At 35.4% G+C, this 23,660-nt stretch overlaps 1 protein-coding gene and 1 non-coding gene across 18 annotated transcripts in view; both read right to left on the bottom strand.

The window, feature by feature from the left end:
- Positions 1–23,660, bottom strand: part of BCAP29 (B cell receptor associated protein 29) — a 50,447-nt gene that overhangs the window by 3,166 nt on the left and 23,621 nt on the right. For all 17 annotated transcript variants that reach the window (XM_078343145.1, XM_035254088.3, XM_009002656.5 and 14 more), the window contains 4 exons: positions 23,079–23,229; positions 21,487–21,622; positions 17,449–17,557; positions 4,133–4,233 (listed from right to left, as the gene is read on the bottom strand). In XM_078343145.1, the coding sequence (XP_078199271.1) occupies positions 4,133–4,233; positions 17,449–17,557; positions 21,487–21,622; positions 23,079–23,229 (497 nt within the window). The remainder of the gene's footprint in view (positions 1–4,132; positions 4,234–17,448; positions 17,558–21,486; positions 21,623–23,078; positions 23,230–23,660) is intronic.
- On the bottom strand, positions 14,074–14,216 carry LOC118144027 (small nucleolar RNA U109). Its single transcript, XR_004728494.1, has one exon. It is a non-coding gene; the product is annotated as a small nucleolar RNA U109 (small nucleolar RNA).

Genomic DNA, 23,660 nt, shown 5'->3' with positions numbered 1-23,660 from the left:
TTTGGCAAATTAAAGAATGAAGGGGCAAAAAAACTTAGCTGGGGGTGGCTTTGGTTTGGTCCCTTGGATATTTGCCAACTGAATTGACTTCTCAAATTATACTTGGCTGATCATGTTATAAAGATGGCTATAACATATCATTTAAAATTGAAGGAAAATGGAATAGAAATTAATCTTAAGAAAGCACATGTGCAAAGAAAGTAAATGTCTACATCAAGTAAAAGATCACATAAAATGAAGTTGCAGAGAGCTATTGCTTGTACAAAGTTCGTCAAACACTTGTTCAGGCTGAACGTTAATGCTTCCATAGCAACTTTAATAACATTAACTTTTGCAATCAAATAAGGTAAACATACTACTTTCACATGTTTCATATGTGGCCCTTTCTGCTAAAAATCAAAGCTTTAATGATGCTATTATGGACAAGTCCCTTAAGGGATGGCTGATTTTCCAAAATGACATTTAAAAACTGGCAGGTGCTGATGGGTTTTTGTAGCCAATAATCTCTAGTTGGTTCTGCTTTTTCTTTTCTTTTTTTTAAGAAGAGAGTCAGGGCAAATAAGGAAAGGCAAAGACTACACATTTTGAAGGGACTGTTTTCTAGTATTTACTTAGTGCCTGTAACAGGGAAGGGACCAGATGGGGGAAATCCCAAAGGATTTAAAAGATGCAAATTGGGATCTGTTTACTGTAAAGAAACAAGCATTTCCCTCTTTAACCTTTGTTTCCTTAATATTTTAATAATCCTTTGCTTTATGATTGTTCCACTGAAAGTATGTCCACTATGTAAAATTCAGAAAGCCAGTTCCAAATAACCTTAGGATATAATTCAGTATCTAAGATTAGTTTGACAAGAGAAGTATATTTCATGAGGACAATTACTGTAATTCTAGCCCTTTGGGGAGCCCAGGAGGGTAGACTGCTTAAGGTCAGAAGTTTGAGACCAGCCTGGCCAACATGGCAAAACCCTGTCTCTACTAAAAATACCAAATTTAGTCAGGGGCGGTGGCATGTGCTTGTAGTCCCAGCTACTCAGTAGGCTGAGGCATGAGAATCACTTGAATTGGGGAGGTGGAGGTTGCAGTGAGCCGAGATTATGTCACTGCACTCCATCCTGAGTGACAGAGTGAAACACTGTCTCCAAAAAAAAGCGGGGAGGGCTCTCACTTAATGATATCTAAATCTGAGAATCTTATACAGGGTCTCATACTAGACAATGGGTGGGGGTTGGGTAGCTGAATGGGACAAAATGTAACCAATCAGGACATAATAGCATTTTATTACTGTGTAGAGCTATTCTAGATTAGAAATATATAAAGTGCTTTTTTACACAGGATCTGGTTTAATGCTCATGACGTATTATAACGCTCATTAAGTAGTAACATAACTGAGGAACATAGACGTCAAATGAGTCACCGGTAGGTTACAGAAGTGGTAAACTATGCAGCTGAGATTTTGTTTTCCTTCAGAGATATTATGGGAAACTGGTTTTACAGGCAATGAAAAAGTACACACACCAAGCACTATGGTAAGTCCCCTCTGGGATTATCAATAGCAGAAAAGCTACCACCACTCCTTGGGCTGGAGGGATGAGGGTTATGGAGCCAAGGTGCGGGCCAGTAAGTAGAACCTGCCCAGTGGGACCTGAAACCATGGAGGGAAGGAACTGGAGCCATGAAGGAGAAGGCATCCACAGCAGAGAGAGTAGAAGAAATCCCTGGCTTTCCCCTTCCTCCTGCTTTCAGTCTGCTAGTGCCTGCCATTGACTAAAACTGCCCAGAAGTCAGACAGCAAGGGAATCTTGGAAATGGACCTCCCAGAGATACAGAGTAAAGCGGTGGTGACAGGAGAACCGATCCAAGAACACACAATCCAATGACCAGCAAAAGGCCAAACAACATAATGGTTAATGATGGGGAGTCAGAAGATTCTCTGACTTTGAATGCTATCACTTTCTAGTTATTTTGGGTAAATTATGTAACATCACTGGGTCTCAGTTTCATCATTCACAAATAGGGATATTAAAATAGTTTCAATTATTGGGCTGTCATGGAGAGTAAACAAAACAACATACATTAAGCCCTTAGCCAAGTGCTTAGTCCAGAGCATACTCTCAACAAATGTCATCTATTAAATATTTCAAAAACTGGATAGAGGCAGAAATTAGATCAAGTCCTAAATGTGCTGTCAAACGAGGCCCTATTCTTGGCATGGTGTTTGGCATAATCTGGGATGGGGTCTTTTCCACATAAGCAGGTATAACAACTATTTTCTTGGGAAGGGATCACCCTTAAAAGAGTTCTACATCCTTTACCAAGAATGCAGAAGCTTCAAGCTGACTGTGGCTTTTTTTTGAAAAAAAAAAAAAAAAAAAAAAGGAAATGGGTTGAGGGAATCTCACTGTTATATACATTATTCAGAATTAACAGAACCAATGGCTGCTACCACAGTGGAGACTATCAATGATGGACACTGGCAATAAGAAATTGAGGGCATATTTCTGGTTTTCCTTTCTCCATGCAAGGATATAAACATGTCTGACATCATGGCAAGGTCCACTATTGTCGATACTCATTCTGGTTGAGTAAACCCTAATCTCACAAATGGGGGGAAGATGTTGTATTTCTAGGCAAGAGGTCTGTGAAGTGACTTCTTCACTTTCCAGTGTGGATCTTGAAAGATGACATGGAATAATAATTAAGTCCTGATGAGTTAAGCAATTTTAGGATCTCTGTTTTTGAGATGGGGAAGGGGTGGTCTTGCTAACAATCTACCTATCTGCTCCAGATCATGTGAACTGAGCCCTCAGTGTCGGGATTGTAGCATAGAGTATTCACCCTTCTCTGGCTACCTTGTCTTTTTCTTGCTATTGTCAAAGTAGGCTAGTTAAACCAAACATGCAAACCAACTGGGACTACCAGATTACAAGCATGTGCTTTGATTACTTCATGACTGGCTCTAAACCACGACCAAAGTGGCTGGTTGAGAATAAGTCATTCTTTGGGCAAAATTCCTACAGAGGAACTAATAAAGATGATAATGATAATAGCTACCATTTATTGAATGTTTACTATCAGCTCGGTATACTGCTAAGAAACCTATACATTTTATTTAGTTCTTTTAACAATCCAGTAAGCCAGGCATCATTATTGTTCCAATCTTACACATGAAAGAAATGAGCCCCAAAAAGATGCTATAACCAGCCTACGATAAAAAACCTTAGCATGCAGCCTGATATGGGTAGGTACTCCAGGTATGTCCAACTCCAAAATCTATGAGTATAGTGTCTGCTTGCCTTGGGCCAGGAACGGTGCTGGGCCTTGGAGATATAATGACCATTAAGATGCTGAAAAATGTGTACAGTGAAAAAAAAGGTATAATTTGTAAAAAGCCCTAAATAAAAGCCACAAAGGCTGCCTAATTCTGAAGACAAGCCCAACCAGTCTGCCAAGGGAAGGCCAGGGCTGCCTCTAGAATGGTCTCTCCCCAAATTGATCAAAGTGTGGCTGGGAAATCAACTCAGGTTACTGGCTGGCAGCAGAAGGGAGGGAGGAAAAACGAGCCTAACAGGGATGAATGTTTCTTTTCTTGGATTAGAGAGGAAGAGAAAACCTATGGCCCAGATCTGACTTTGTGGCTTTAACAATGAAACATATTTTTCTATTTCCATCTTTCGAATCAACATTTGGAGGTCAGTAATACATATGAATGCTATAGTCTTTGTTCTAATGTCTGAAATACTGAGACAAGAGTAGTGAGATGTGGAACTTGAAATTCTGGCCTCATTCTGGCATGACTATGGCAAACATCCCAAATAGCAAAACCCAACTCTTCTAGAACCAGTCTGTTTTCCAATGCTGCCATTTTTGTGGCTTACTTCTTTTGCTTAAAGATTCACTAAAACTGGAATGCTGTAAGTATGTATGTCAGCAATTCCCTATAATTATCTTGTATTTTCCTACAATGTCCTCATCTTTACCATCTAGGTAAAAATGTGGCTTCTTTAAGTCATTTAACAAAGCCAGGATTTAGTACATCGTCTGGATTCGTTAAGAACAAATAACCCAAATAATTTACTTAGGTAATTAGTATTTCAAAATATTTAGGTGCATAAAGTGCATGTCACACCCACCTGAAGTTCAGAGTGTTCTTTCAGGAGTTGATCATATTCTTTTGAAAGTCTCTCCGATTGCATCTTCATTGCCATCACATCATTTTGTGCCTTAGAAAGGGCTAGAAAATATTGAATAGCGTTTTATTTTTATTTCAAAAGAATTTCAAATTTACAGAAAAGTTGCAAGACTTAAATAGAGAACTCTGTGTAGTCTTTAATCTACTGTTAACATTGTGCGACATTTGTTATCATATTCTCTCACTTCATACAGGCTATTATTTCCTTGACTCATTTGGGAAAAAGATACAGGCATCAAGTTCCTCCATTCTTTACTACCTTACTGGGAATGTACTTCACAGAAACAAAATATTATCTAACATAGACATAGTATAGTCACCAAATTTAGGAAACCTAATATGAATATAATACTTTAAATCTAACTTACCATCCATATGCCAATTTTTGGAACTATCACAATCATATCCTTTTAGCACTTTTTTCCATTGCTAGTCCAGGATACAGTATTAGATTACATAATGCATTTAGTTATCATGTCTCTTTAATTTCTTTTAATCTAGAATAATTCCCCACCATTATCACAGCCCTCCTCTCGCCATCTTTCATGACATTAACATTTTAAAGAATATAGGCCACTTTTTAGATAGAATGTTCTTCACTTTGTTTTTTTTTGTCTGATGTTTCCTCATGATTAAATTCACGTCATGCATCCATTTACATATGAATATAAGTGATATCAAATGCTTCTTAGAGAACCCAGAGGCCCATCACATCCAAAGTTTCTTTGTCCCTCACTAGTTTATCCATTATATGCTTACTATTTTAACCCTTGTAACTAAAGAAGCAATATATAGGAAGACAATTTAGTCTACACAAACATTCTGCTCCAAGATAATGGCCCAGAAGAACAACTACATATTGACTTTTGCCTACCAAGGAGCTACAAGTCATAAGTCAGCAGCTCCATGCCCTTACATAGAAGTAAAAAATATATTTATATATAATATATGTATATATTTATTATATATTTAAATATTAATGAAATATAAATATTAATATTAATTAATATAAATATTAATGTTAATATAAATATTTATATATAGTGAAATACATATTGTAAGGAAGGTGCTAATGAGCAAAATATATAGAAGAGTAGCACAAGATGGGTTAGAAAAATGAAAGTTGTCATACTTAAAAATTTTATCTCATATAGTGCTTTCAGAAATCATTTTTCCAAACTCTGGAAATCCTGAAGTAGCTCTATATCATATGCAGCCTTCAGAAGTTCTACATTTGGAAGTCTTTTAGGGTAGGGGCTTAAGGGGAAAAAGTAGAATTTATAAATGTAAAAGTTACTTTTCCAGCACAATGAAATAAACTTATAGGTTCTATTTATAAACAATCTTTTCTCTTGAGAAGTCATCATATAGGCATTTTTATATAAACATAGCCACTATCAACTAAAGTGCTTTTCATATCAGTACTTTCTAGACAGTATTGTCAAATTTTCTACATAGTTCTACATCTGTGTCATCAATACGGTAGCCACTACTTAAATGTGGCTAGTTTAAGTGAAGACCTATATTTTCAATTTAAGTTAAATTAAAATTAAATAGCCACATGTAGCTAGTGGCTAGCCACATTGGACAGCACAGCTCTATAACTTCCTCCATGTTCCTTCTATAGCTGCATAATTCTAAATAAGGTATTTAAACACTGATTTTGACAAATTTAATGTGATGTCACTTGCTAAAGGTATGGGTCAGGTATGGAAGATGCTATTGGTAATCATTACATTTCATTAGAACCACCTTCACAACATACAGAGTTATATATTAGTTTTCAATTTGGGTTCTACAAGGCATTTCCTAGAGGCTACTTGAAAATATGATACATTTTTCAAGTATGTGTTATCTTCAGAATTCAGCAAAAAAGTTTAGGACCCTAGATTTCTGGTACATAAAATGCATAGTAGATTCTACAACTTAATAATGGCTGACTAGCCTGCAATGGTGTTTCTTATTTTTTTCAAGACAAGGTCTTGCTCCATCGCTCCAGCCAATTTTTAAATTCTTTTGTAGAGATGATGCCCAGGCAGGTCTTGAGCTCCTGGCCTCAAGTAATTCTCTCACCTCAGTCTTACAAAGTGCTGGGATTACAGGTATGAGCCACTGCACCTGGTCTACAATGGTAGTTTTAAGAATGTTGTTGTTATGGACTGAATGCTTGTCTCTCCACAAAATTCATATATTGAAACCTAATCACCAATGTGATGGTAATGGGAGTCATGGCTGGGGAGTGATTAGGTCATGAGGGTGGGGCCCTCATTAATAAGAGATCCCTTTCCATTACGTGAGGACAGCAAGATGGTACCATCTATGAACCAGGAAACAGGCCCTTGCCAGACGCCTGATTTACTGGTGACTTGATCTCAGACTTCCCAGCCTCCAGAGCTGTGAGAAATAAATTTATGTTGTTTATAAGTTACTAAGTCTATGGCACTTTCTATTAAGACATTCATCAGGAGCTTGTAATGAACAGGAGTTGGTCTTAATGTTAAAAATAATTTATACTTGAATTTCCAACATGAATAAATTATTTAATACATTTAATATATCTCAGATATCAACCTAAGAGTTCCTTTTTTAAAAGAAGCTAGAAAACCACTTGTACAGCCTGTCCAGGAGTTTCTTCTGATTATTAGTGGTATAAAGCTATTAATGAAACAAATGCAGACAAATACTGTTTTTCTGCTACTTGTTAAGCCAAGGTATCAACTGTGTTTCTTATTTCATTTTGTATTTCAGTAGATATTAATAAATCTAACAATTACCATTGCTCCAATTAGGAGAAGCTACTATTGTCTAGACACATCTTGGACTCTTTCCCAGTCCTTTATCTCATTTTATAAAAATTGTAATATTGCATTTCTGGATGCCTTCCTTTTGCAACTGCATCTGTAACTAAGGGATTATATAAACGTGTTATCTGACATGTGAATATGCTTGTTTTATTTTGAGCCATATCATTTTGGAAACAGCATACATAAGAAAAATATTATTGGACAAGCAGGCTTTAGGTGATATATCTAAGTTGCTATTTCAGTTTTCTTATCTGCAAAAATGGGCTGCTATCAGTTGCCAGTGGCTTTTATGGAAATACTGAGATATTTCATTAGAATACTGGCTATATTCAATGAGAGAGTGTTATGTCCTAAGATATGATCCATTAGATACTTTTAAAGGCACATGCATCACTTATTAATATAGAAAATAACTTCAACCAATGTTAGTTACACAGAGTAAGCAAAAATATTTGTTGTTTTTCCAAGTGTCAAATGTACACTTATGGAGCTATTTGCACAGTGACAGGAGCTGGTGAGATTAATATACCGTGTAAATGTATTGTATCACTATAATTTCTACCAGAGATAACAAACACTGCCAGTTAAGCTCTGCCAGGAAATAGACATTTTTAGAGGCATTTGTATGACAGCTAAAGTTGGGCTGTTGTACAACAGCTGTAAGGATTGAGCCAGAGGAAAACATTTTATCTGAAAAATTTTCATACATCTTGTGTTGGTTTCTTTTCAATTTATTTGGTTCTCTTTTTGAGAATTTAAGAGTGTGATACACTGGAGCTATTCAGTATTTAATCCTCACATGTACTATTTCTTTGCCAATGATCACTTATTGGACTGTTAATCTATAATAATGCTTCCAAGATACTTGGAAAGTAGACACACAAACTTCTGTTCAGTAAGGACATAAATTGTGGTTTAATTATATTATCATTTTTTGGTACATGCCTATATTGTCAGGTATGTGTAGGTAAAGGTTTATGTTTTATTCATTACTCCAATCAACACCTCATCTCTTTTAACCTCACATCCACCTGTTGATAAAGTTTGCTGATTTACTTCCTTTGCAGCCCTCTAATCCATCCATTCCACTTAAGCTCTGTGACCACTGTTCTCATTTCTAGATTAGATTAAGTGGATTTCTCATGTAGTTGCCCAGCTACTTTAATTCATTGTCCATACTACTGTCAAAGTGATTGCTCTCATGCCTAAAAACCCTCTAAGAGCGCCCTGAAATGTTAACATATAAATATGGCACATGAGGCCCTTCAGGATGGCTTCTAGGCCTACTGCTCAACTCTCTCCACTGGTTTCATCTTATTTTATGCTCCAGTTGCTGTGAGCTCTGTGTAGTACCTCAAAAGTGCCATACTCCTCTAGTTACATGCTGCTCTTTCTTGTTATAAAATCTTGTTCATCTCCTCCCATTTCATCTGGCTAATTAATGTCATCGTTTAAAATGTCAAGAAAGTGTCCTTGAGCTCCAATGTTGGCTTCTACTACAACTCAAGCTTCACCACAGCTTGTATTGAACTTATGCCCTTACTAGATTGTGGACTACTCTCAAGAAACAGAGCTGTGTCTTATCTGTCTGAGTACCCAGCATATTGCCTAGTATTGGTAAATACCTAAAATATGCTCTGTGAAGGAATGAAAGAACAAATAAAAGTGTAAGCTTTAAGCATTTAAAAAATTCACTTGTGTGTCAACAGTTCACTTGGAAATGATAAATGTCAGATGAACAATACAAAGTGTTACTTTAGTCACCTGATGGGAATCTTGGTTGAAACAAGATAAAAACACCTTCAATCAAAAACCAAAATACTCAGGATAGCTGAAACAAAGCAAACAGACCATTCCTGAAATATTTTGATGAAAATATATTCATGTTATCAATATCTCACACTATTCCAGAATCAAAAACAAAATATAAATAAAAAGCATCACAGAATCCAGCTCAATTAAAAAAAAAAAGTCCCTAAACACTGATTTGAAGAATGGGGAAGGAAATGTGCAAGATAAGCCTGGAGTATCTTGTAACACCAACAAGAAAGTGCTCCAAAAATGAAAAAAACAAAAACAACCAAAAATGGAAATGTGTCAAAGGGACATAGGAGCAAAATGAAAGAGCTCCCAATGGCAAAACCTAGACAGCCTGAACAATAAACTAAAGTAGTATTAAATTTTAACCCAAATTATAAAACAAATACCCATGAGTCCATACTGACATAAAGAAATGGTATAGAATAGACAAATCTGTACAGAAGAATTCCAAATAATTTACAGAGATACTCTACTTTCAAGGAGGTTTAGCATAACTTTCCGTCTTTTTTTTCTCTTTTTTTAGTACATTCATCTGCACACCGATACCCATTCGAAGTATGGGCTGTGAATAGTGACTTCCTTCCAAAGATTACAGTATGGAAAAAAAAGGAAAAGAGTAATTTTACAGTTCAGAAACTAGACAAGCACTATTTTAGCCAGGTGATCAAGGCCAACATCAAAAGTGATAAGTCATGTTAATAATATGTACTCTTGATACATATTATTATGTGTGATTACTATGTGTGATAATGTGATGAAAGTTGGCACATAGCCTCTGTGACTTTCATAACCTATATAAAAGTAGAAAACATGGAATCCAGGAAAGAGGGTATTAATACAGGGAAGAGGCAAAGGGAATCCTCATAATGATGATGAGTATATAGCTGTAATAGTATGATATAGTAAAAGTTATAATATATTTAAGTTGAAAGGATATATTTAAATATATTTAATAACATTTAAATAATATAAATTAAATTAAATGGAAAGGACGGCGGGGGATGGGAAGTATGAGAAGCTGGGAGGGAAACTGGGTGAGATAAGAGATCTAAGTCCTTGTCTTCCCTATAACAAAGTCAAAGATAATATCCCATACTGAAAGATAAAAAAAAAAAAAAAGCTACCTAAACACTGCATTTAGAACCTGGAGGCACATATCAGAAGACATTTCTTTTTCGTTTTTGAGAGGGTCTTACTGTGTTGCCCAGACTGGAATGCAGTGGCATGATCTCGGCTAACCACAACCTCTGCCTCCCAGGCTCAAGCGATTCTTCTGCCTCATCTTCCTGAGTAGCAGTGATTACAGGCACGCACCACTGCCACCCAGCTAATTTTTATATTTTTAGTAGAGACAGGGTTTTATCACATTGGCCAGGCTGGTCTCGAACTCCTGACCTCAAATGATCTAGCTGCCTCAGCCTCCTGAAGTCCTGTGATTACAGGCTTGAACCATCCCGCCCGGCCTCAGAGGACATTTCTAAAGGAGTTGAATGTAGTTGCTTCTGGGGAGAGGGCCTCAGGAGACTGCTCTTTTTCATTATAAGCCTTGTGTTACTATTTTACTTTAAATAGTATGTGTATGTAAAACTTTGATAAAATGTAAAAAAAAGTAAAAGTGCTCCAGATAAACAGTCCCTTTTATAACAAAGGCTCTCAGAGCTGGGAAGACCTCTGGAGAGCTAGTTCCATTTTTTATTATAATGAAAAGAACATGTGAATTTCTTTACTCAAATCATTTCTCTTCTTCTGCAACGTTTTATTATTCCATATCAATGGTTCTAACAAATGTTCTACACAAACAGCCACACTCTAACACTAGTGAGAACTGGTTCTGTTTACTGGCATACCCTCTCTTCTCCCAATGCTCTATATAAGGGAGTTAAATATTTAAGACTAGTGGCCCCATTTCACATAACACACTTGTGTTATGAGCTAGCAGATGCATAAAACCTGCCAGGTTCTGTCCTAAAGATACTAAGATTGCATGAAACATTCTTCAGATGTGAAGAATCTGGTTTAATTAATCACCTAGAGAAGTTACTATGAAAAGCTTTTTTCTCACGAAAAGTAAGTATAATTTTAAGGGTCAAAAAGCCAACAATGAAAATAGTTCTTGATGGTTATTTTTGCTTAATTACATTATTTGAAGCTATATAATAGACATTAAAGGTTAACTAGTTCAGTCCCTCGTTCTACAAAAGAGAACACTATGGCCTAAAAAGAGTCAATGACTTCACCAAGATTACCCAGTGTATCCTCAGATTTTGCAGTGTAATTCATATGACTTAGCATAAGTTATAAGAACAGCTTCTAATATTTAGTGTGTACCCACAAAGTAAAGTTGGAATAGAGCCAATTAACTAGATAATTCAAGCCAAAGAGCTACTGCCCCAGATTACCTGGGTATTTGGAGGAGGTTTTTTTAAAAAACATTAAAAATTTTTTTTACAATAAAAAGCTATCTTTCTCATTAAGCAAAAGAAATTCATTGTAGAAAATAATTTAAACTCCAGGAAAAAGTCAGTTGCTGTACATGCTAAAGGAAACCACTATTAATAGTTTGGTGCATTATTTTGTCCTAATCGAAAGTGTTTTAAGACTACAGTTATCTGGTTTAATTTTTGTACCTCACATGGCAATAAACATGAACCTGCTATACGCTGATATTATTAGAAAGTATTTACCATGAAGGATTTTTAGTAAACATGCATATCTAGGTGTGGAATAAGACAGTAGAGAAGAATAACACCAAGTCATTCAAAGTAATCATCTCCTTTGATCTCTTAGGGGCTCCATCAATTGACCCCTCAGCATAATCATTCACTGCACCTAGTGTAACAGATCAACTTCTAACAGACCAGACTACTTTTTGCTTTCCTCTTTTCACTGTCAACATTAGTACCATTTTATTCATTTTTTTTGCCATAAAGGTCCATAAACATATTTAGAGAATTGTGCTTGATTACAGCCTTATCACCTGGAACATTCCTTTATTCAATATGCATTTAGCACTCTCCACTCATGTTTTTGGTAGAGTAGCCCATGTTTCACACTGAGGAGGAAATGAATAGCTTTATGCACATATGTTTGGTTCACCATCTGGACTATAAGCTCTTCTGAGAAGAAACTGTTTTCTCTTGATTTAATGTCCCTCTGTAGAGATTATAAAAGCTTTTCCTCAGGGTAGCCATCATTATATTTGCTAGTACTGTAAATAATATATAAGGTATCTTTGAATTTCTGTCTTAATATCTTCCCTATAACTATTCTCCCTGGTCACTGAAAGACACATAGTCTATTTTATGAGTATAGGCCTTGATAACAGGTAAGAAGCTCACAGAAAAAGGAAACATCAAAACTAAATGGGAACCAAACAGGATGAAATAACACCATTACATATTAGTCCAAAAAAGTAGTTTGTACCAAGAAAAGCCTTTTTTTCTGTTTTGACAATAACATCAACATGTGAAGATAACACAGAGATGAACTAATAAATCCTTTATTTACCTAACTAAAAGGACAGGTCATGGATTTTACTTGCTTTAAATAGTTAAAATACTATTAATTACATATTGCCTGTTGGCACATCCATCAAATAAACTATACTATTCTTTCTTAATATGGAGGGTTTTTTTTTTTCAGTTGATACAAGAAGGGACAAAGATGTCAAAGAAGCAAAACTTCCAGACATGTAAGCAGATAAGAAAAAATATTTTTTTCTTATTTAAATCACAAACGCTCATTAAAAGGCAATAAAGCAAAAAAAAAAAAAAAAAAAAATCTACAACCAAAAACAGCAAACCGTTTTTAAGCATTAACAATAATTAATGCTTAAATTATTGTTAAAATAATTTGATATAACTGTAGGTAAAAGATAACTGAGTTCATGTCCACAAAAACTCACAACAGTAAAACATGCTTAGGGTGAACTTTGAAAATTTATTTTTAGATGAATACGTGGTTCATTTGTAAGAAACTAGAAACTGTATAGTTTCAAATTTATATATAAAGTTTATGTCTTATTCTCAAGAGGCAGGCATTTAGGGTTCTGGGTATATAGAATAGCAATTCCCCTGTAATTTTTTATTTTGTCTTGGTCTCCGATTTCTCTTGAAAAGCACTTCAGCTGGCCGGGCGCAGTGGCTCAAGCCTGTAATCCCAGCACTTTGGGAGGCCGAGGCAGGTGGATCACAAGGTCAAGGATCGAGACCATCCCGGTCAACATGGTGAAACCCCGTCTCTACTAAAAATACAAAAAATTAGCTGGGCATGGTGGTGCGTGCCTGTAATCCCAGCTACTCAGGAGGCTGAGGCAGGAGAACTGCCTGAACCCAGGAGGTGGAGGTTGCGGTGAGCCGAGATCACACCATTGCACTCCAGCCTGGGTAACAAGAGCGAAACTCCGTCTCAAAAAAAAAAAAAAGATAAAAGAAAAAGAAAAGCACTTCAGCTATTTTTCACTCTCTGGTCTCTATGTTAACTGGCAATAAAAGGTAAAAAAAAACTGAACATCTTCAAGGATATTGAAGTTGGTCTGTAAAAGGCAATTTTAGTTATGTTCAAGGTAAGTCAAGGTGATATAAAAGCATTTATCCGTGAAGAGAGCTCAATTATCAATATTTTAAGTGGGGACTAGAGGGTTCTGTTTCCTGGTCCAAATCTAGTATCTCTATTGTAGGCTGCTAATACTTAGGTACCCATAATAGGTCTTTACACTCAGTTTCTGATTTGTTAGTATATGCTTTAAGAAATTTATTTTAAGTTTCTGTATCCTCAAGAGGTATACTTTTTAAGGAAAGTGTTAATTATGCTCTACATTAAATGACTTTACAATGAATGAATTACTTGAAAAGTTCTTTTAAAAATTGCTGAGGCCCAGGCACAGCAGTTCATCCCTGTAATCCCAGCATTTTTGGAGGGCTGAGGAGGAAGGGGTTGAAACCAGAAGTTTGAGACCAGACTAAGTAGCAAAGCAAGACCCTGTCTCTGCAAAAAATAAAAAAAAATTAGCTGGGCATAGCGGTGTACTTGTGTAGTCCCAGCTACTCAGAAGCGTGAGGCAGCAGGCTCACTTGAACCCAGGAGTTCGAGGTTGCGGTAAGTCATGACTGCACCACTCCATTCCAACCTGGGCAACAGGGAGACTGTTTCAAAAAAAAAAATTGCTGATGAAACAAACAAGAAACAAAGGAAAGCCAGAAACAGAGAAGAAAGGCATGGTCAGGAAATATCCCCCAGTTATTGTTTCTTCTTTTCTTTTTGTAGGAGACATACGCTACTATTCAACCTTTACTATAAGATTGGCAGCCCTAAGAATTCCTTTTAATATATGGCATGTTTTTAATATCTATATGTATTCCTGCTCCTAAAAGAATGAAGAATAGACATTTCCACATGCAGCTCAATCACTTTTTAAACCATATTTGCTTTTATCATTGCTTGGATGTATGCAGTAACTGAATGGTACATATTTCTAGTTATAAGAATAAAGGAAGGTAGGCTGGATGCGAGGCTTGTACCTGTAATCCCAGCACTTTGGGAGGCCAAGGCAGGTGGATAACCCAGGGTTGAGAGTTCAAGACCAGCCTGCCCAACATAAAGAAACCCTGTCTCTACTAAAAATACAACATTAGCTGGGCTTGGGGGCTCATGCCTGTAATCCCAGCTACTTGGGAGGCTGAGGCAGGAGAATCGCTTGAACCTGGGAGGTGGAGGTTGCAGTGAGCTGAGATCACACCATTGCACTGCAACCTGGGCAAAAAGAGTGAAACTCCATCTCAAAAAAAAAAAAAAAAAAGAAAGAAAGAATAAAGAAAGGTATTTATTTATGAAAATAAGTAGTTTCCTGGAAGAGACCTTTAAAGTCGATCTCCTTGGACATCAGGTTTCTCAATGAAATATTTCTCTTATGAGAGCTTATGAACTTTGTAAATTCTTCAAAGCTTAGGTACTCATTTTTCATGGTAGTGCCCTTTTCCAATTACTCCATACATTGAGACATCAGAGTTACTGTTAAATGGATCGGATCATTAAAATGACAGATTACATCCTTACACCTGACTAAGTCCTGAGTGTAAATTAGGTGCTTTGGGATAGGCACACTCTCTTTTGAATTGCTAAGGTGATATTACTGCACTGAAGTACCAGTAATAGTTTACAAACTCTAGTCAAAATAGGAGTTGGAGGCTAAAAACTGAAGATGTTTGCCAGTATTGACAGAGTGTTCTTAGTAGCTGCCTTCAGAATGCCACATTTCTAATTTGGGGCTAACTAGCTTAAATAAATGTTTGTATTTATGTTTTGTTTCCACTAATACACTTGGGAGAAAATGTTTCACTTAAATTTAAGTAATGCCAAGGATAAGAAAATTCACATGGAAAACACCCTATTTTCCTCTAAAAAAAAACCCCACATTGCTTTTTACTCTATTTTCAAATATAAGAGATCCTTCTAAATCCTTCTTAAGTACTGTCACCTAACACCCTCAAAATTTAGAAATCAATGAATATTTTTGAGTGGTACGGTACACAAAGCATTGTACTACTCTATTCATCCAAATCATGTGTTATTAATTGATATAATTTCTTAGTTCTTATCTTACTGAATTTGACTGGTTTAGGTCAACAGAACATGACCAAGGAAATACCTTCTTTAGAAATGCAACTTTGATCTTCTCAAGGTCATTATAAATGTTATTTTTAAAAAAAACCTTTGGGTAAATAAAATGTGTTCATAAAATATTATACATCTTGCAGGAACCAAATAGGACACACTCAAACAGGTAAAATCTGCCTTTACCTCAACATGAATTCACTTTGAAATTAGCTCTGCAGTCTACACTTCAAACACAGAAGCTGGTTTCACTTGTTATCAGATTATAAACACAATGCTTACATTGTCAAAGAATTCATTTTCTCTAAAATCTGATTTTGTCTCTTAAAGAAATGCTCATGTACTGAGTTTAGTTTTATGCCAGATTTAAAGAGTTAAAGCTCAAAATATCTCAGAGCTGGAAGTTTTGAAAGGCGAAAGGTGAAACTAAATCGAGCAGGGTTAAGAGAAGTGTAGCACACATCCACCCTTCTTGTCTTTTATTTTTGTGCACCCTGCTTGTAACATAAGAAAAGAGATTCTTGGTGGATACAGGAAAAAGAAAGCAGGATTTTGAAACAGTATTTTTGTGTTTTGGAAACACATTTCATTCTTCAAAAGAATTAGCAGCAATATTTTATGTGGGTTAAAAAAGAACACCAGTTTCTCTTTTGAAATGTCTGTGGTAAATGGTAGGTAACTACAAAATTCATTTTCATACAAACACTAAAATTTTTTGATCATGTTCTAAATCTTTTGGAATTATAGAAAAGGCAACAGTACAAACTAGAAGATTCTTGAATTTTGGGCTATACTATGCCAACTATATAATATACTACTTTGTCTAGAAGGGTAATTAATTTTTTAACTTACTGCTTCTGAACTATCTTCTTTTTTTCACTTGAAATGATAGGTAGGAAAGTGACTAAAGAGTCTTGTATCACATAAATATTCTCCAGTGGATTTTTGTTCTGTTAGCTTTTATCTTTATGCTTCCCATCTCAAATTTAAATATATTCTGATTGAAGTAAACCCTATCCAAACAACGTACATATTCAACAATAGCAAGTTCTATTACAGGGAAACTTCTTTTATACTGAGACTTATACTTGAAGAAGATTTAAACTTATACATGATATGAAGTAGGTCCTTGATGCATGGAATAGTCTCCAATTTACCACCAATTTAAAGTAGTGAGAGAGATTTGAAACTGGAGAAGATCTCACTCAGCATTGATCATTACCTTAACACTGACTGGCAGTGAGGTTTCTCAGTGTCTGGCCAACATAAATAATCTGTTGTATGCAGAAATGCTGCAAAGTGTCAAGCCACAAACTTACACTGAGTTTTTTTGAATGACACTGAATTGGGGTATCTACTTTTCTGTGCTATGGAGCTGCAACAATAATTTGTTCTTTGATTAGCAAAACCTTTTTTTTTTTTTTTTTTTTAAATGTAGAAGAAATCGCTCCCTTCAGGGAAATGGAGTTGGGATGCTCCACTACAAGCCTACACTGCAATGTTATGTTGGAATGAGGCACTGAAATTCTTTGCTGATATCCCAGATACTGTTGCCTACTCTGTGCCTACCTGTCTCTTTTGAGGAACGCTTTCCTTATGCCTAAGAGGTAGAATACATTAGTGCTCGAAATAAACAATATATTTTCTTGTATGAAAGCTGTTCCCCTGCAATTGCTTCTCTGAAAGGAGAAATATACGATGATAGAAAAATGTGATTTATTTTATAAAAACACATTTATAAACAACTTTTTAGGAACATAGTTCTTTTGCTAAGGCAAGAACATCTGTATTTACAACACAGATCTGAAACACCTACATGTTTTTCTGTATAACAGAGCATGTTTCTCTTGGCTGACACAATGTTTTATCTTCATATTTGAACAAGAATTTATAAATAGGTCATTCTTGGTATCTTAGAAGAACATTTAGACATTAGTTTTGTTTTAGGAAAAAACAGTGAAGTGTACAGCATAAAATATCATGCTAGTCTTTTCACTTTTTCACATGTACAAAAAGTTACCATCTGATGTCTTCCTTAATTCAGTTTTCAGTTTCTCCTGGTCTTCTACTAGTTTTTTATTTTCTGCTTCCAAAACACATTCTTCATTATTACCACGGCTTTTCAAAATCTATTGCAAAAGAGAGACATAGGAAGAAATAAGCTTAGATTGCAATAGCCATTCTTACAGAAAATGAGCTGAGTGACCTATCTAAAATTACTGGTCTATAATTTATTCTTTGTCCTTTTCAGAATTTTCTAGTTTTCTACAATGTACTTTTGCTAACAGAAACTTCATATTTGGCAAACACACAAAAAAGATTTCTTTTTATTATGGCTAAAATCTCTAAAATGAAAATAAAAATTTCTAGTTGCTATGACTAAAATTATGTTTTCAAAAGTATTTAGATAAATAATGTCTTTCTTCATCAATTAACTAAGAAATTGTAAATCTAAGGAAAAAACAGTTCTGAGGATGACATTAATTAGAAAACCATTGTGTTCTGACTGTAGAGCTGTCTACTCAGCCCGTTTTTATACAGACATATTCGTAAGAGAAGAGTATGCCAGAGTGGAGATGGGTAAATGGGAAATGACAAGGCCATTTCTATAACTGGAAAATTATAATTTTCATTGAATAGTTTCCAAATTACTTTTATTCCATTAATTCTTTGTAATTCTTTTTATATTTTAAAATTGCTTCTGGCTTTAAAAATGTTAATGTCTATATCTTATCTTTTCTAAGCAAGAAAAATAAAGATCCAAATAGTAAAACAACTGATCAAAATACAAATATCATGGAGTAAAAATTTCATAATCTGTATTGTGAACAGAAACTATAATTACCATCAGAACTAAGAAGCTGACTTAAAGAAGTGATAAAGAATTTAAATTACCAAGATGGACAAAGTGTTTGAAAAACGGAATATGTATACTGGTGTGGGTCAGTAGACCAAATAAAGAGGCAGCAACTTTTTTTTTTTTATTAGGAACAGGGTCTCACTCTGTCATGCAGGCTGGAGTACAGTGGTGCAACCCATAGCCACTTTAGCCTTGACCTCCTGGGCTTAAGTGATCCTCCTATCTCAGCCTCCTGAGTAGGTGAGACTACAGGCATGTGTCACCACACCAGAATAATTAAAGTGTGTGTGTGTGTGTGTATATATGCATGTAGTAGGGATCTTGCTATATTATCCAGGCTGGTCTTGAATTCCTGGCCTCGAGCAATCCTCCTGCCACAGCCTCCAAAAGTGCTGAGATTACAGGCATGAGCCCTGCACCTGGCCAGTGGCAGCAACTTGATAAAGATAGGTTTTATAGTCAGGTAAAAAAGGAACTCAGGAGAATTTTAAACAGACTAACATAAGAGAGGCATTTCTACTGCAGGGTGATTTATTTTCTAATGTAAGCCAATATAGTCAACAAAACTCACAAAGTTCTACTGAGCAATGACTACATGCAAATATTTTTTACAATGCAAGGTGCTATAAGAGATAAAAAATGCTAGAGAAACATGATCTTTACTTTTGAGTAACTTCAATGTAGTAGAAAGGATGAGATGAGCATAAAAACTGTAGCACAAGACCAAATACAGTACTACTGTGCTATATAAAGAGAGATTAGGCAGCTCAGAAGGAGGAATTAAAGCTCAAATACATATATTATATAATCTCAAGGACTATTTTTTGGAGATAGGAAGATTGAAGTACATTCTGAAACCAAAGGAGTCCCATCTCTTCTCAAATTAAAAAAAAAGTTTTTTCTTTCTTCTAAAGAGCAGAAGAAAAAAATTCTCTAAATCTCTTTTAATTTGTTGCCTACTTCAAGTTGAAAACAACTCTAGCTATCACTTCACTGAATTCAGTTCATAAAATCTCCAGTGATTACCCAAATCAAAAGAGAATAATTGAGTTGCAAGAATGTTTTCACTGACTGCTTGAATTTTCATGCCATTGACTTGGAAAAGCTGGATTTGTTTTAGTCTTGTAAATAAGCTTTCAGTACTACACCTGTAAACTTGCCTAAATTTATGATGTATAACTTGATGCTGGAGAAAGACCAAGAAGGCTGAAATCTGAAATTTAATGACTACCAGCTACAACAATGCAAGTGTTCATTGTCTTATCTATCTTATCCCACCTTGGTAAGTTATGTGGCTGGAAGAAAAAATCAGGGCAAAGTAAAGCTCTATTACTTGAAGTAGTAAAATTAAAAGTTAATTGGTCTTTCATAATTATTTCATTACTTTAACTACATATCAGAAATACCATGCAGAAATTGTTTTATTAGATAGCATAGGAGTTGAGGGCACAAAATCATGGAGTTATGAATATGGATTCTAGAGTCAGGCTGCTTGGGTTCAAATTTTAGTTCTGTCATGTATTAGCTGAATGATTTTGTGCAAGTCACTTAACCTTTCTGTGCCTCTGTTTCCTCATCTGTAAAATGCAGATAACCGCAATACCAAACTCATGGGGCTGTTGTGAAAATTAACAGTTAAAAACCTTACCGTGAAGCATGTGAAGCAATACCTGGCACAGTGTTAACTATTATTTGTAGCTAAGGAACTTTGAGGCCCACAACATAGGTGATTTGTGCTAGGTCACACATTGGAACTAGTACCTAAGTCTCTTGAATCTCAGGGTAATCCCAGTTTCCACTGGACAATACGTTTCTGATAGAGAATGAAGAGGTATGGCTGGGTGTGGTGACACATACCTATAATCCCAGCATTTTTGGAGGCCAACATGGGAAGTCTGCTTGAAGCCAAAAGTTTGAGATCAGTCTGAGGAGGGAGGGAGGGAAGGAAAACAAAGAAAGGAAGGAAAGGAAAACAAAGGGGGTGTTTTCAAAAGCTTATCTTTCCTTAACTAATTTTTCAAAACCAACATGAGTACCTTCAAATAGAAGTTATATTATATATTCTCACTTGTGGCCTTTATTGGTTAATTAGTTATACTTCGGGCACTGACAGCTGCTTTGATGTCCAGCTCACAGACTTTTTCCCCACTGTATACTGGCTTTAACCCAGCATACCTGTACCTCCTCTGATAATCTAGAACCACTGATTGGGTCACAGCTATGCAGGAAGCAGCCAATCTGAACAGCATAGAACCAAAGGAGAGGAAAACAAACCACAAAAAAGAATAAATCTTGCAGGGTCAAGGAACTGGTAATCATGACATATTTCCTTACATGGGTAACTGGCTCTGAAAACAATTTCAAGAGAAAAGTTGCAAAAGTATTTTGAGGAAGGAGCTTTTTTTTTTTTTTTTTCTAAAAGGGCAAGACTAATTTAACTGTATTAACTGAGAAAAATAATACTTTCCATTTTCTTAGCGCTAAAGAATAAGAGGAAAACAACTGAAGTGGAAAAAAAGCAGTGTCCTGATAGAACATGCAAATCATTACTCCAAAATGATATGTCTAATTTTAAATTAAGATATGTACATGATCAGTTCCATAAATATGAGGCTGTGTGCTTTCGAGTTTAGCTATCACATATCAAAGCTTTGATGACTGTGTTTTTGTTTTTACCACTGTGAAATGAGATCAAAGGACAGAAAATAGAGGAATAACATTAAAGATGTTAAATATTTTATACAGTTATCAATCTAACAAATGACATTTCTCTGCTTTATATAAACCAACCATTTAAAAGAAAACTAAAATCTAGGCTCAAAAATACTTTAACTGAAAAATAAATGGAAACAGAGTTATAAAAACTTGCTTTAGATTATAAAGTAAACTAAGGGTAATGAATGAATTAAAATTCATATCCCTAGAATACTATTTTCTCTATAAATCATAGAAAATAGGTCCAATGGTATTAATCCACTACGGAGAAAAAGAAAATCTAAATAATAGTAAAAATATTAGTGGGAACAAGCAAGTCTAAACAGTAAAACTATTCTTGAAACAATTATTATATAAAATATTGTTAATTATGGTCATTTTCTGCTTATAAATTATAAAAATACTCTTTTTGATGCTGAAAACAAATATATCACTCCTTGGGAACACCAACAACATTTAATTTTTACAAAGAAAACTAAATACCCGTTTTAGTTTTTCATTTTCTTCCAAAAATTTTTTGGCAGCCTTGCTAGTATTTTCTGCTTGAGTTTTAAGTACACCTTTATTTGACAGTTCTTTTGCCAGTTGAGTAATAAGCGTAACCAGACGTCTCAACACTCTAAGGAAAAAAAAAAAAAACAGAATAATGTATTACTAGACCAATCATCAGAAACTTATTTTAAAACAGTCATTGCCAAATGACTCCCCATTAGGTATAGGTGTGGTGGATGTAGACGGTGGTTAGGCAGAACACATTATTACTTGTTTTTAATTCAACTCTCTTAGTAAAAGCAGGCCCATGTTTCATTCCTTTGGAATCTTTGTTAGAAAACCAGCATTTGGAATACAGATTCAGTGGTACTTATTTGTTTTCCTGTAGAAGGCTTCAGCTTAGAGGAGCAGAAACAGGAAAATTTCAGACAGTGTGGCCGAGCCAGTAAGAGAATTCTTTTTTTGGACCACTTCAAATTCTGCTATTTAAGGAACAGTGTGTAAGGGCAACCAAGCTGAAGAACTGCTCATTCACATATGTTTATGGGTAACTGTCATTGTTAGAAGTAGTGACTATGATCTTCAATTATGCACCCAGCAGACATTCAATTACTGAAGAACTGCTAAGTGTCAAGACACCCTGCTAGGCACCGCAGACACAGCAGAAAACAGCAGAATCCATGTTCTCAGGGGTTTAGCTCCTATGTGGGGAAGCAAAAGTTAAAACATATTTAATTACGACCATGAATGACACTTGAAAATGAAGAGTATATATATATATACATACATATATTTTTTGAGCACCTATAAGAGAAGACCTACCTACTTTGAGGGTAGTAAAGGCCACAGAAGGCTCCTTTGAGAAAGAGGCTAATGGATGAGTAACAGCCAGGAAATGAGGGAAGAAAAGTGTTCTGGCAAAAGGAATAGCTTGTGTAAAGACCATAAAATAGGAAAGAGTTAGGTACACTATAGAACTCAATCAATATTTGTTGCAAGATTGAATGAATGAATAAATGGTGAAGGTCAGTAAGGGTGGACTGCATTGTATACATCAGAGACATATATGAGACATGGCTCCACAGAGAGATGGGGGCTGATCATTCAAGGCCTTATGGACTTGGCAAACCTACAAGCTGTTAACTACTGTTTGTTATTTGGGTATTTTATCTGAGTTCTTTTACAAAGATGTTATTTAAAAAGCTACAGTAGGCTGGCTACAGTTACTTGTGCCTGTAATCTCAGTACTTTGGGATGCTGAGGTGGGAGGATCACTTGACGCCAAGAGTTGGAGACCAGTTTGGGCAACAAAGTGAGATCCCATTTCTACAAAAAATTTAAAAATTAGCCCTACATGGTGGTGTGCACCTGTAGTCCTAGAAACGTGAGAGTCTGAAGAGGGAGGATCGCTTGAACCCAGGAGTTTATACAGTGAGCTATGATGGCACCACTGCACTGCAGCCTCGGCAAAAGAGCAAAAAAATCTTTAAAAAAAAAATCTATAGTAAATGTGGACAAAATGAGAAAGTGAAGCAAAATCATGTTTTTAAATTATGCTCCTACTATTTTTTTTTTTTACTTACAGCCAAAAAAATAGAGAAAATCCAGAAATGTAAAGATTTCTTTGAGACCTAAAAAGTTTCATCTGTGTGTGTTCATATGCATCAGGTCTGCTGGTGGAACTCTTCTCAATGGTATGAACTGAGGAATATTTCCTTACTTCTCGCACAGCATCTATTACAGAAGAAAAGAAACATTACTTTTGGCTTTTAAGAATATAAACTTGTTAAAAATGGAAAGAAGTTTTAGAATAACTGACCAAACTTTTAAACAATGGACTCTAGGTAGAGGTGATGTTTTGCATTCCCTCTACAGTACCTGGGAACTTTTTAAGCTCAAGGTAAGTGCTCTATAAATGGACGCTAGTAGCATATTTTGAATTGCTATAGCATTTTAAAAATTATTCATCTAGTACTTGCCATCATTTTATTGTTTCTCATCTCTATACTGTAAACTATCACGCTTTATATTTTCTGTCTCTAAGATGATTAAATTTCAGCCCTATTATAATCAATTGCAAGAGACTATCCCATTTCTTACTATACTCACATTTTATTACTTTATTTTATTTTATTTTTTTTTATGGCGGGGGAGGAAGGCAGGAA

The sequence above is a fragment of the Callithrix jacchus genome, chromosome 11 (assembly GCF_049354715.1).
Source record: "Callithrix jacchus isolate 240 chromosome 11, calJac240_pri, whole genome shotgun sequence".
Classification (NCBI taxonomy): Eukaryota; Metazoa; Chordata; class Mammalia; order Primates; family Cebidae; genus Callithrix; species Callithrix jacchus.
The sequence above is the reverse complement of the archived record's forward strand: the minus strand, read 5'-3'. Positions and strand labels throughout refer to the sequence as shown.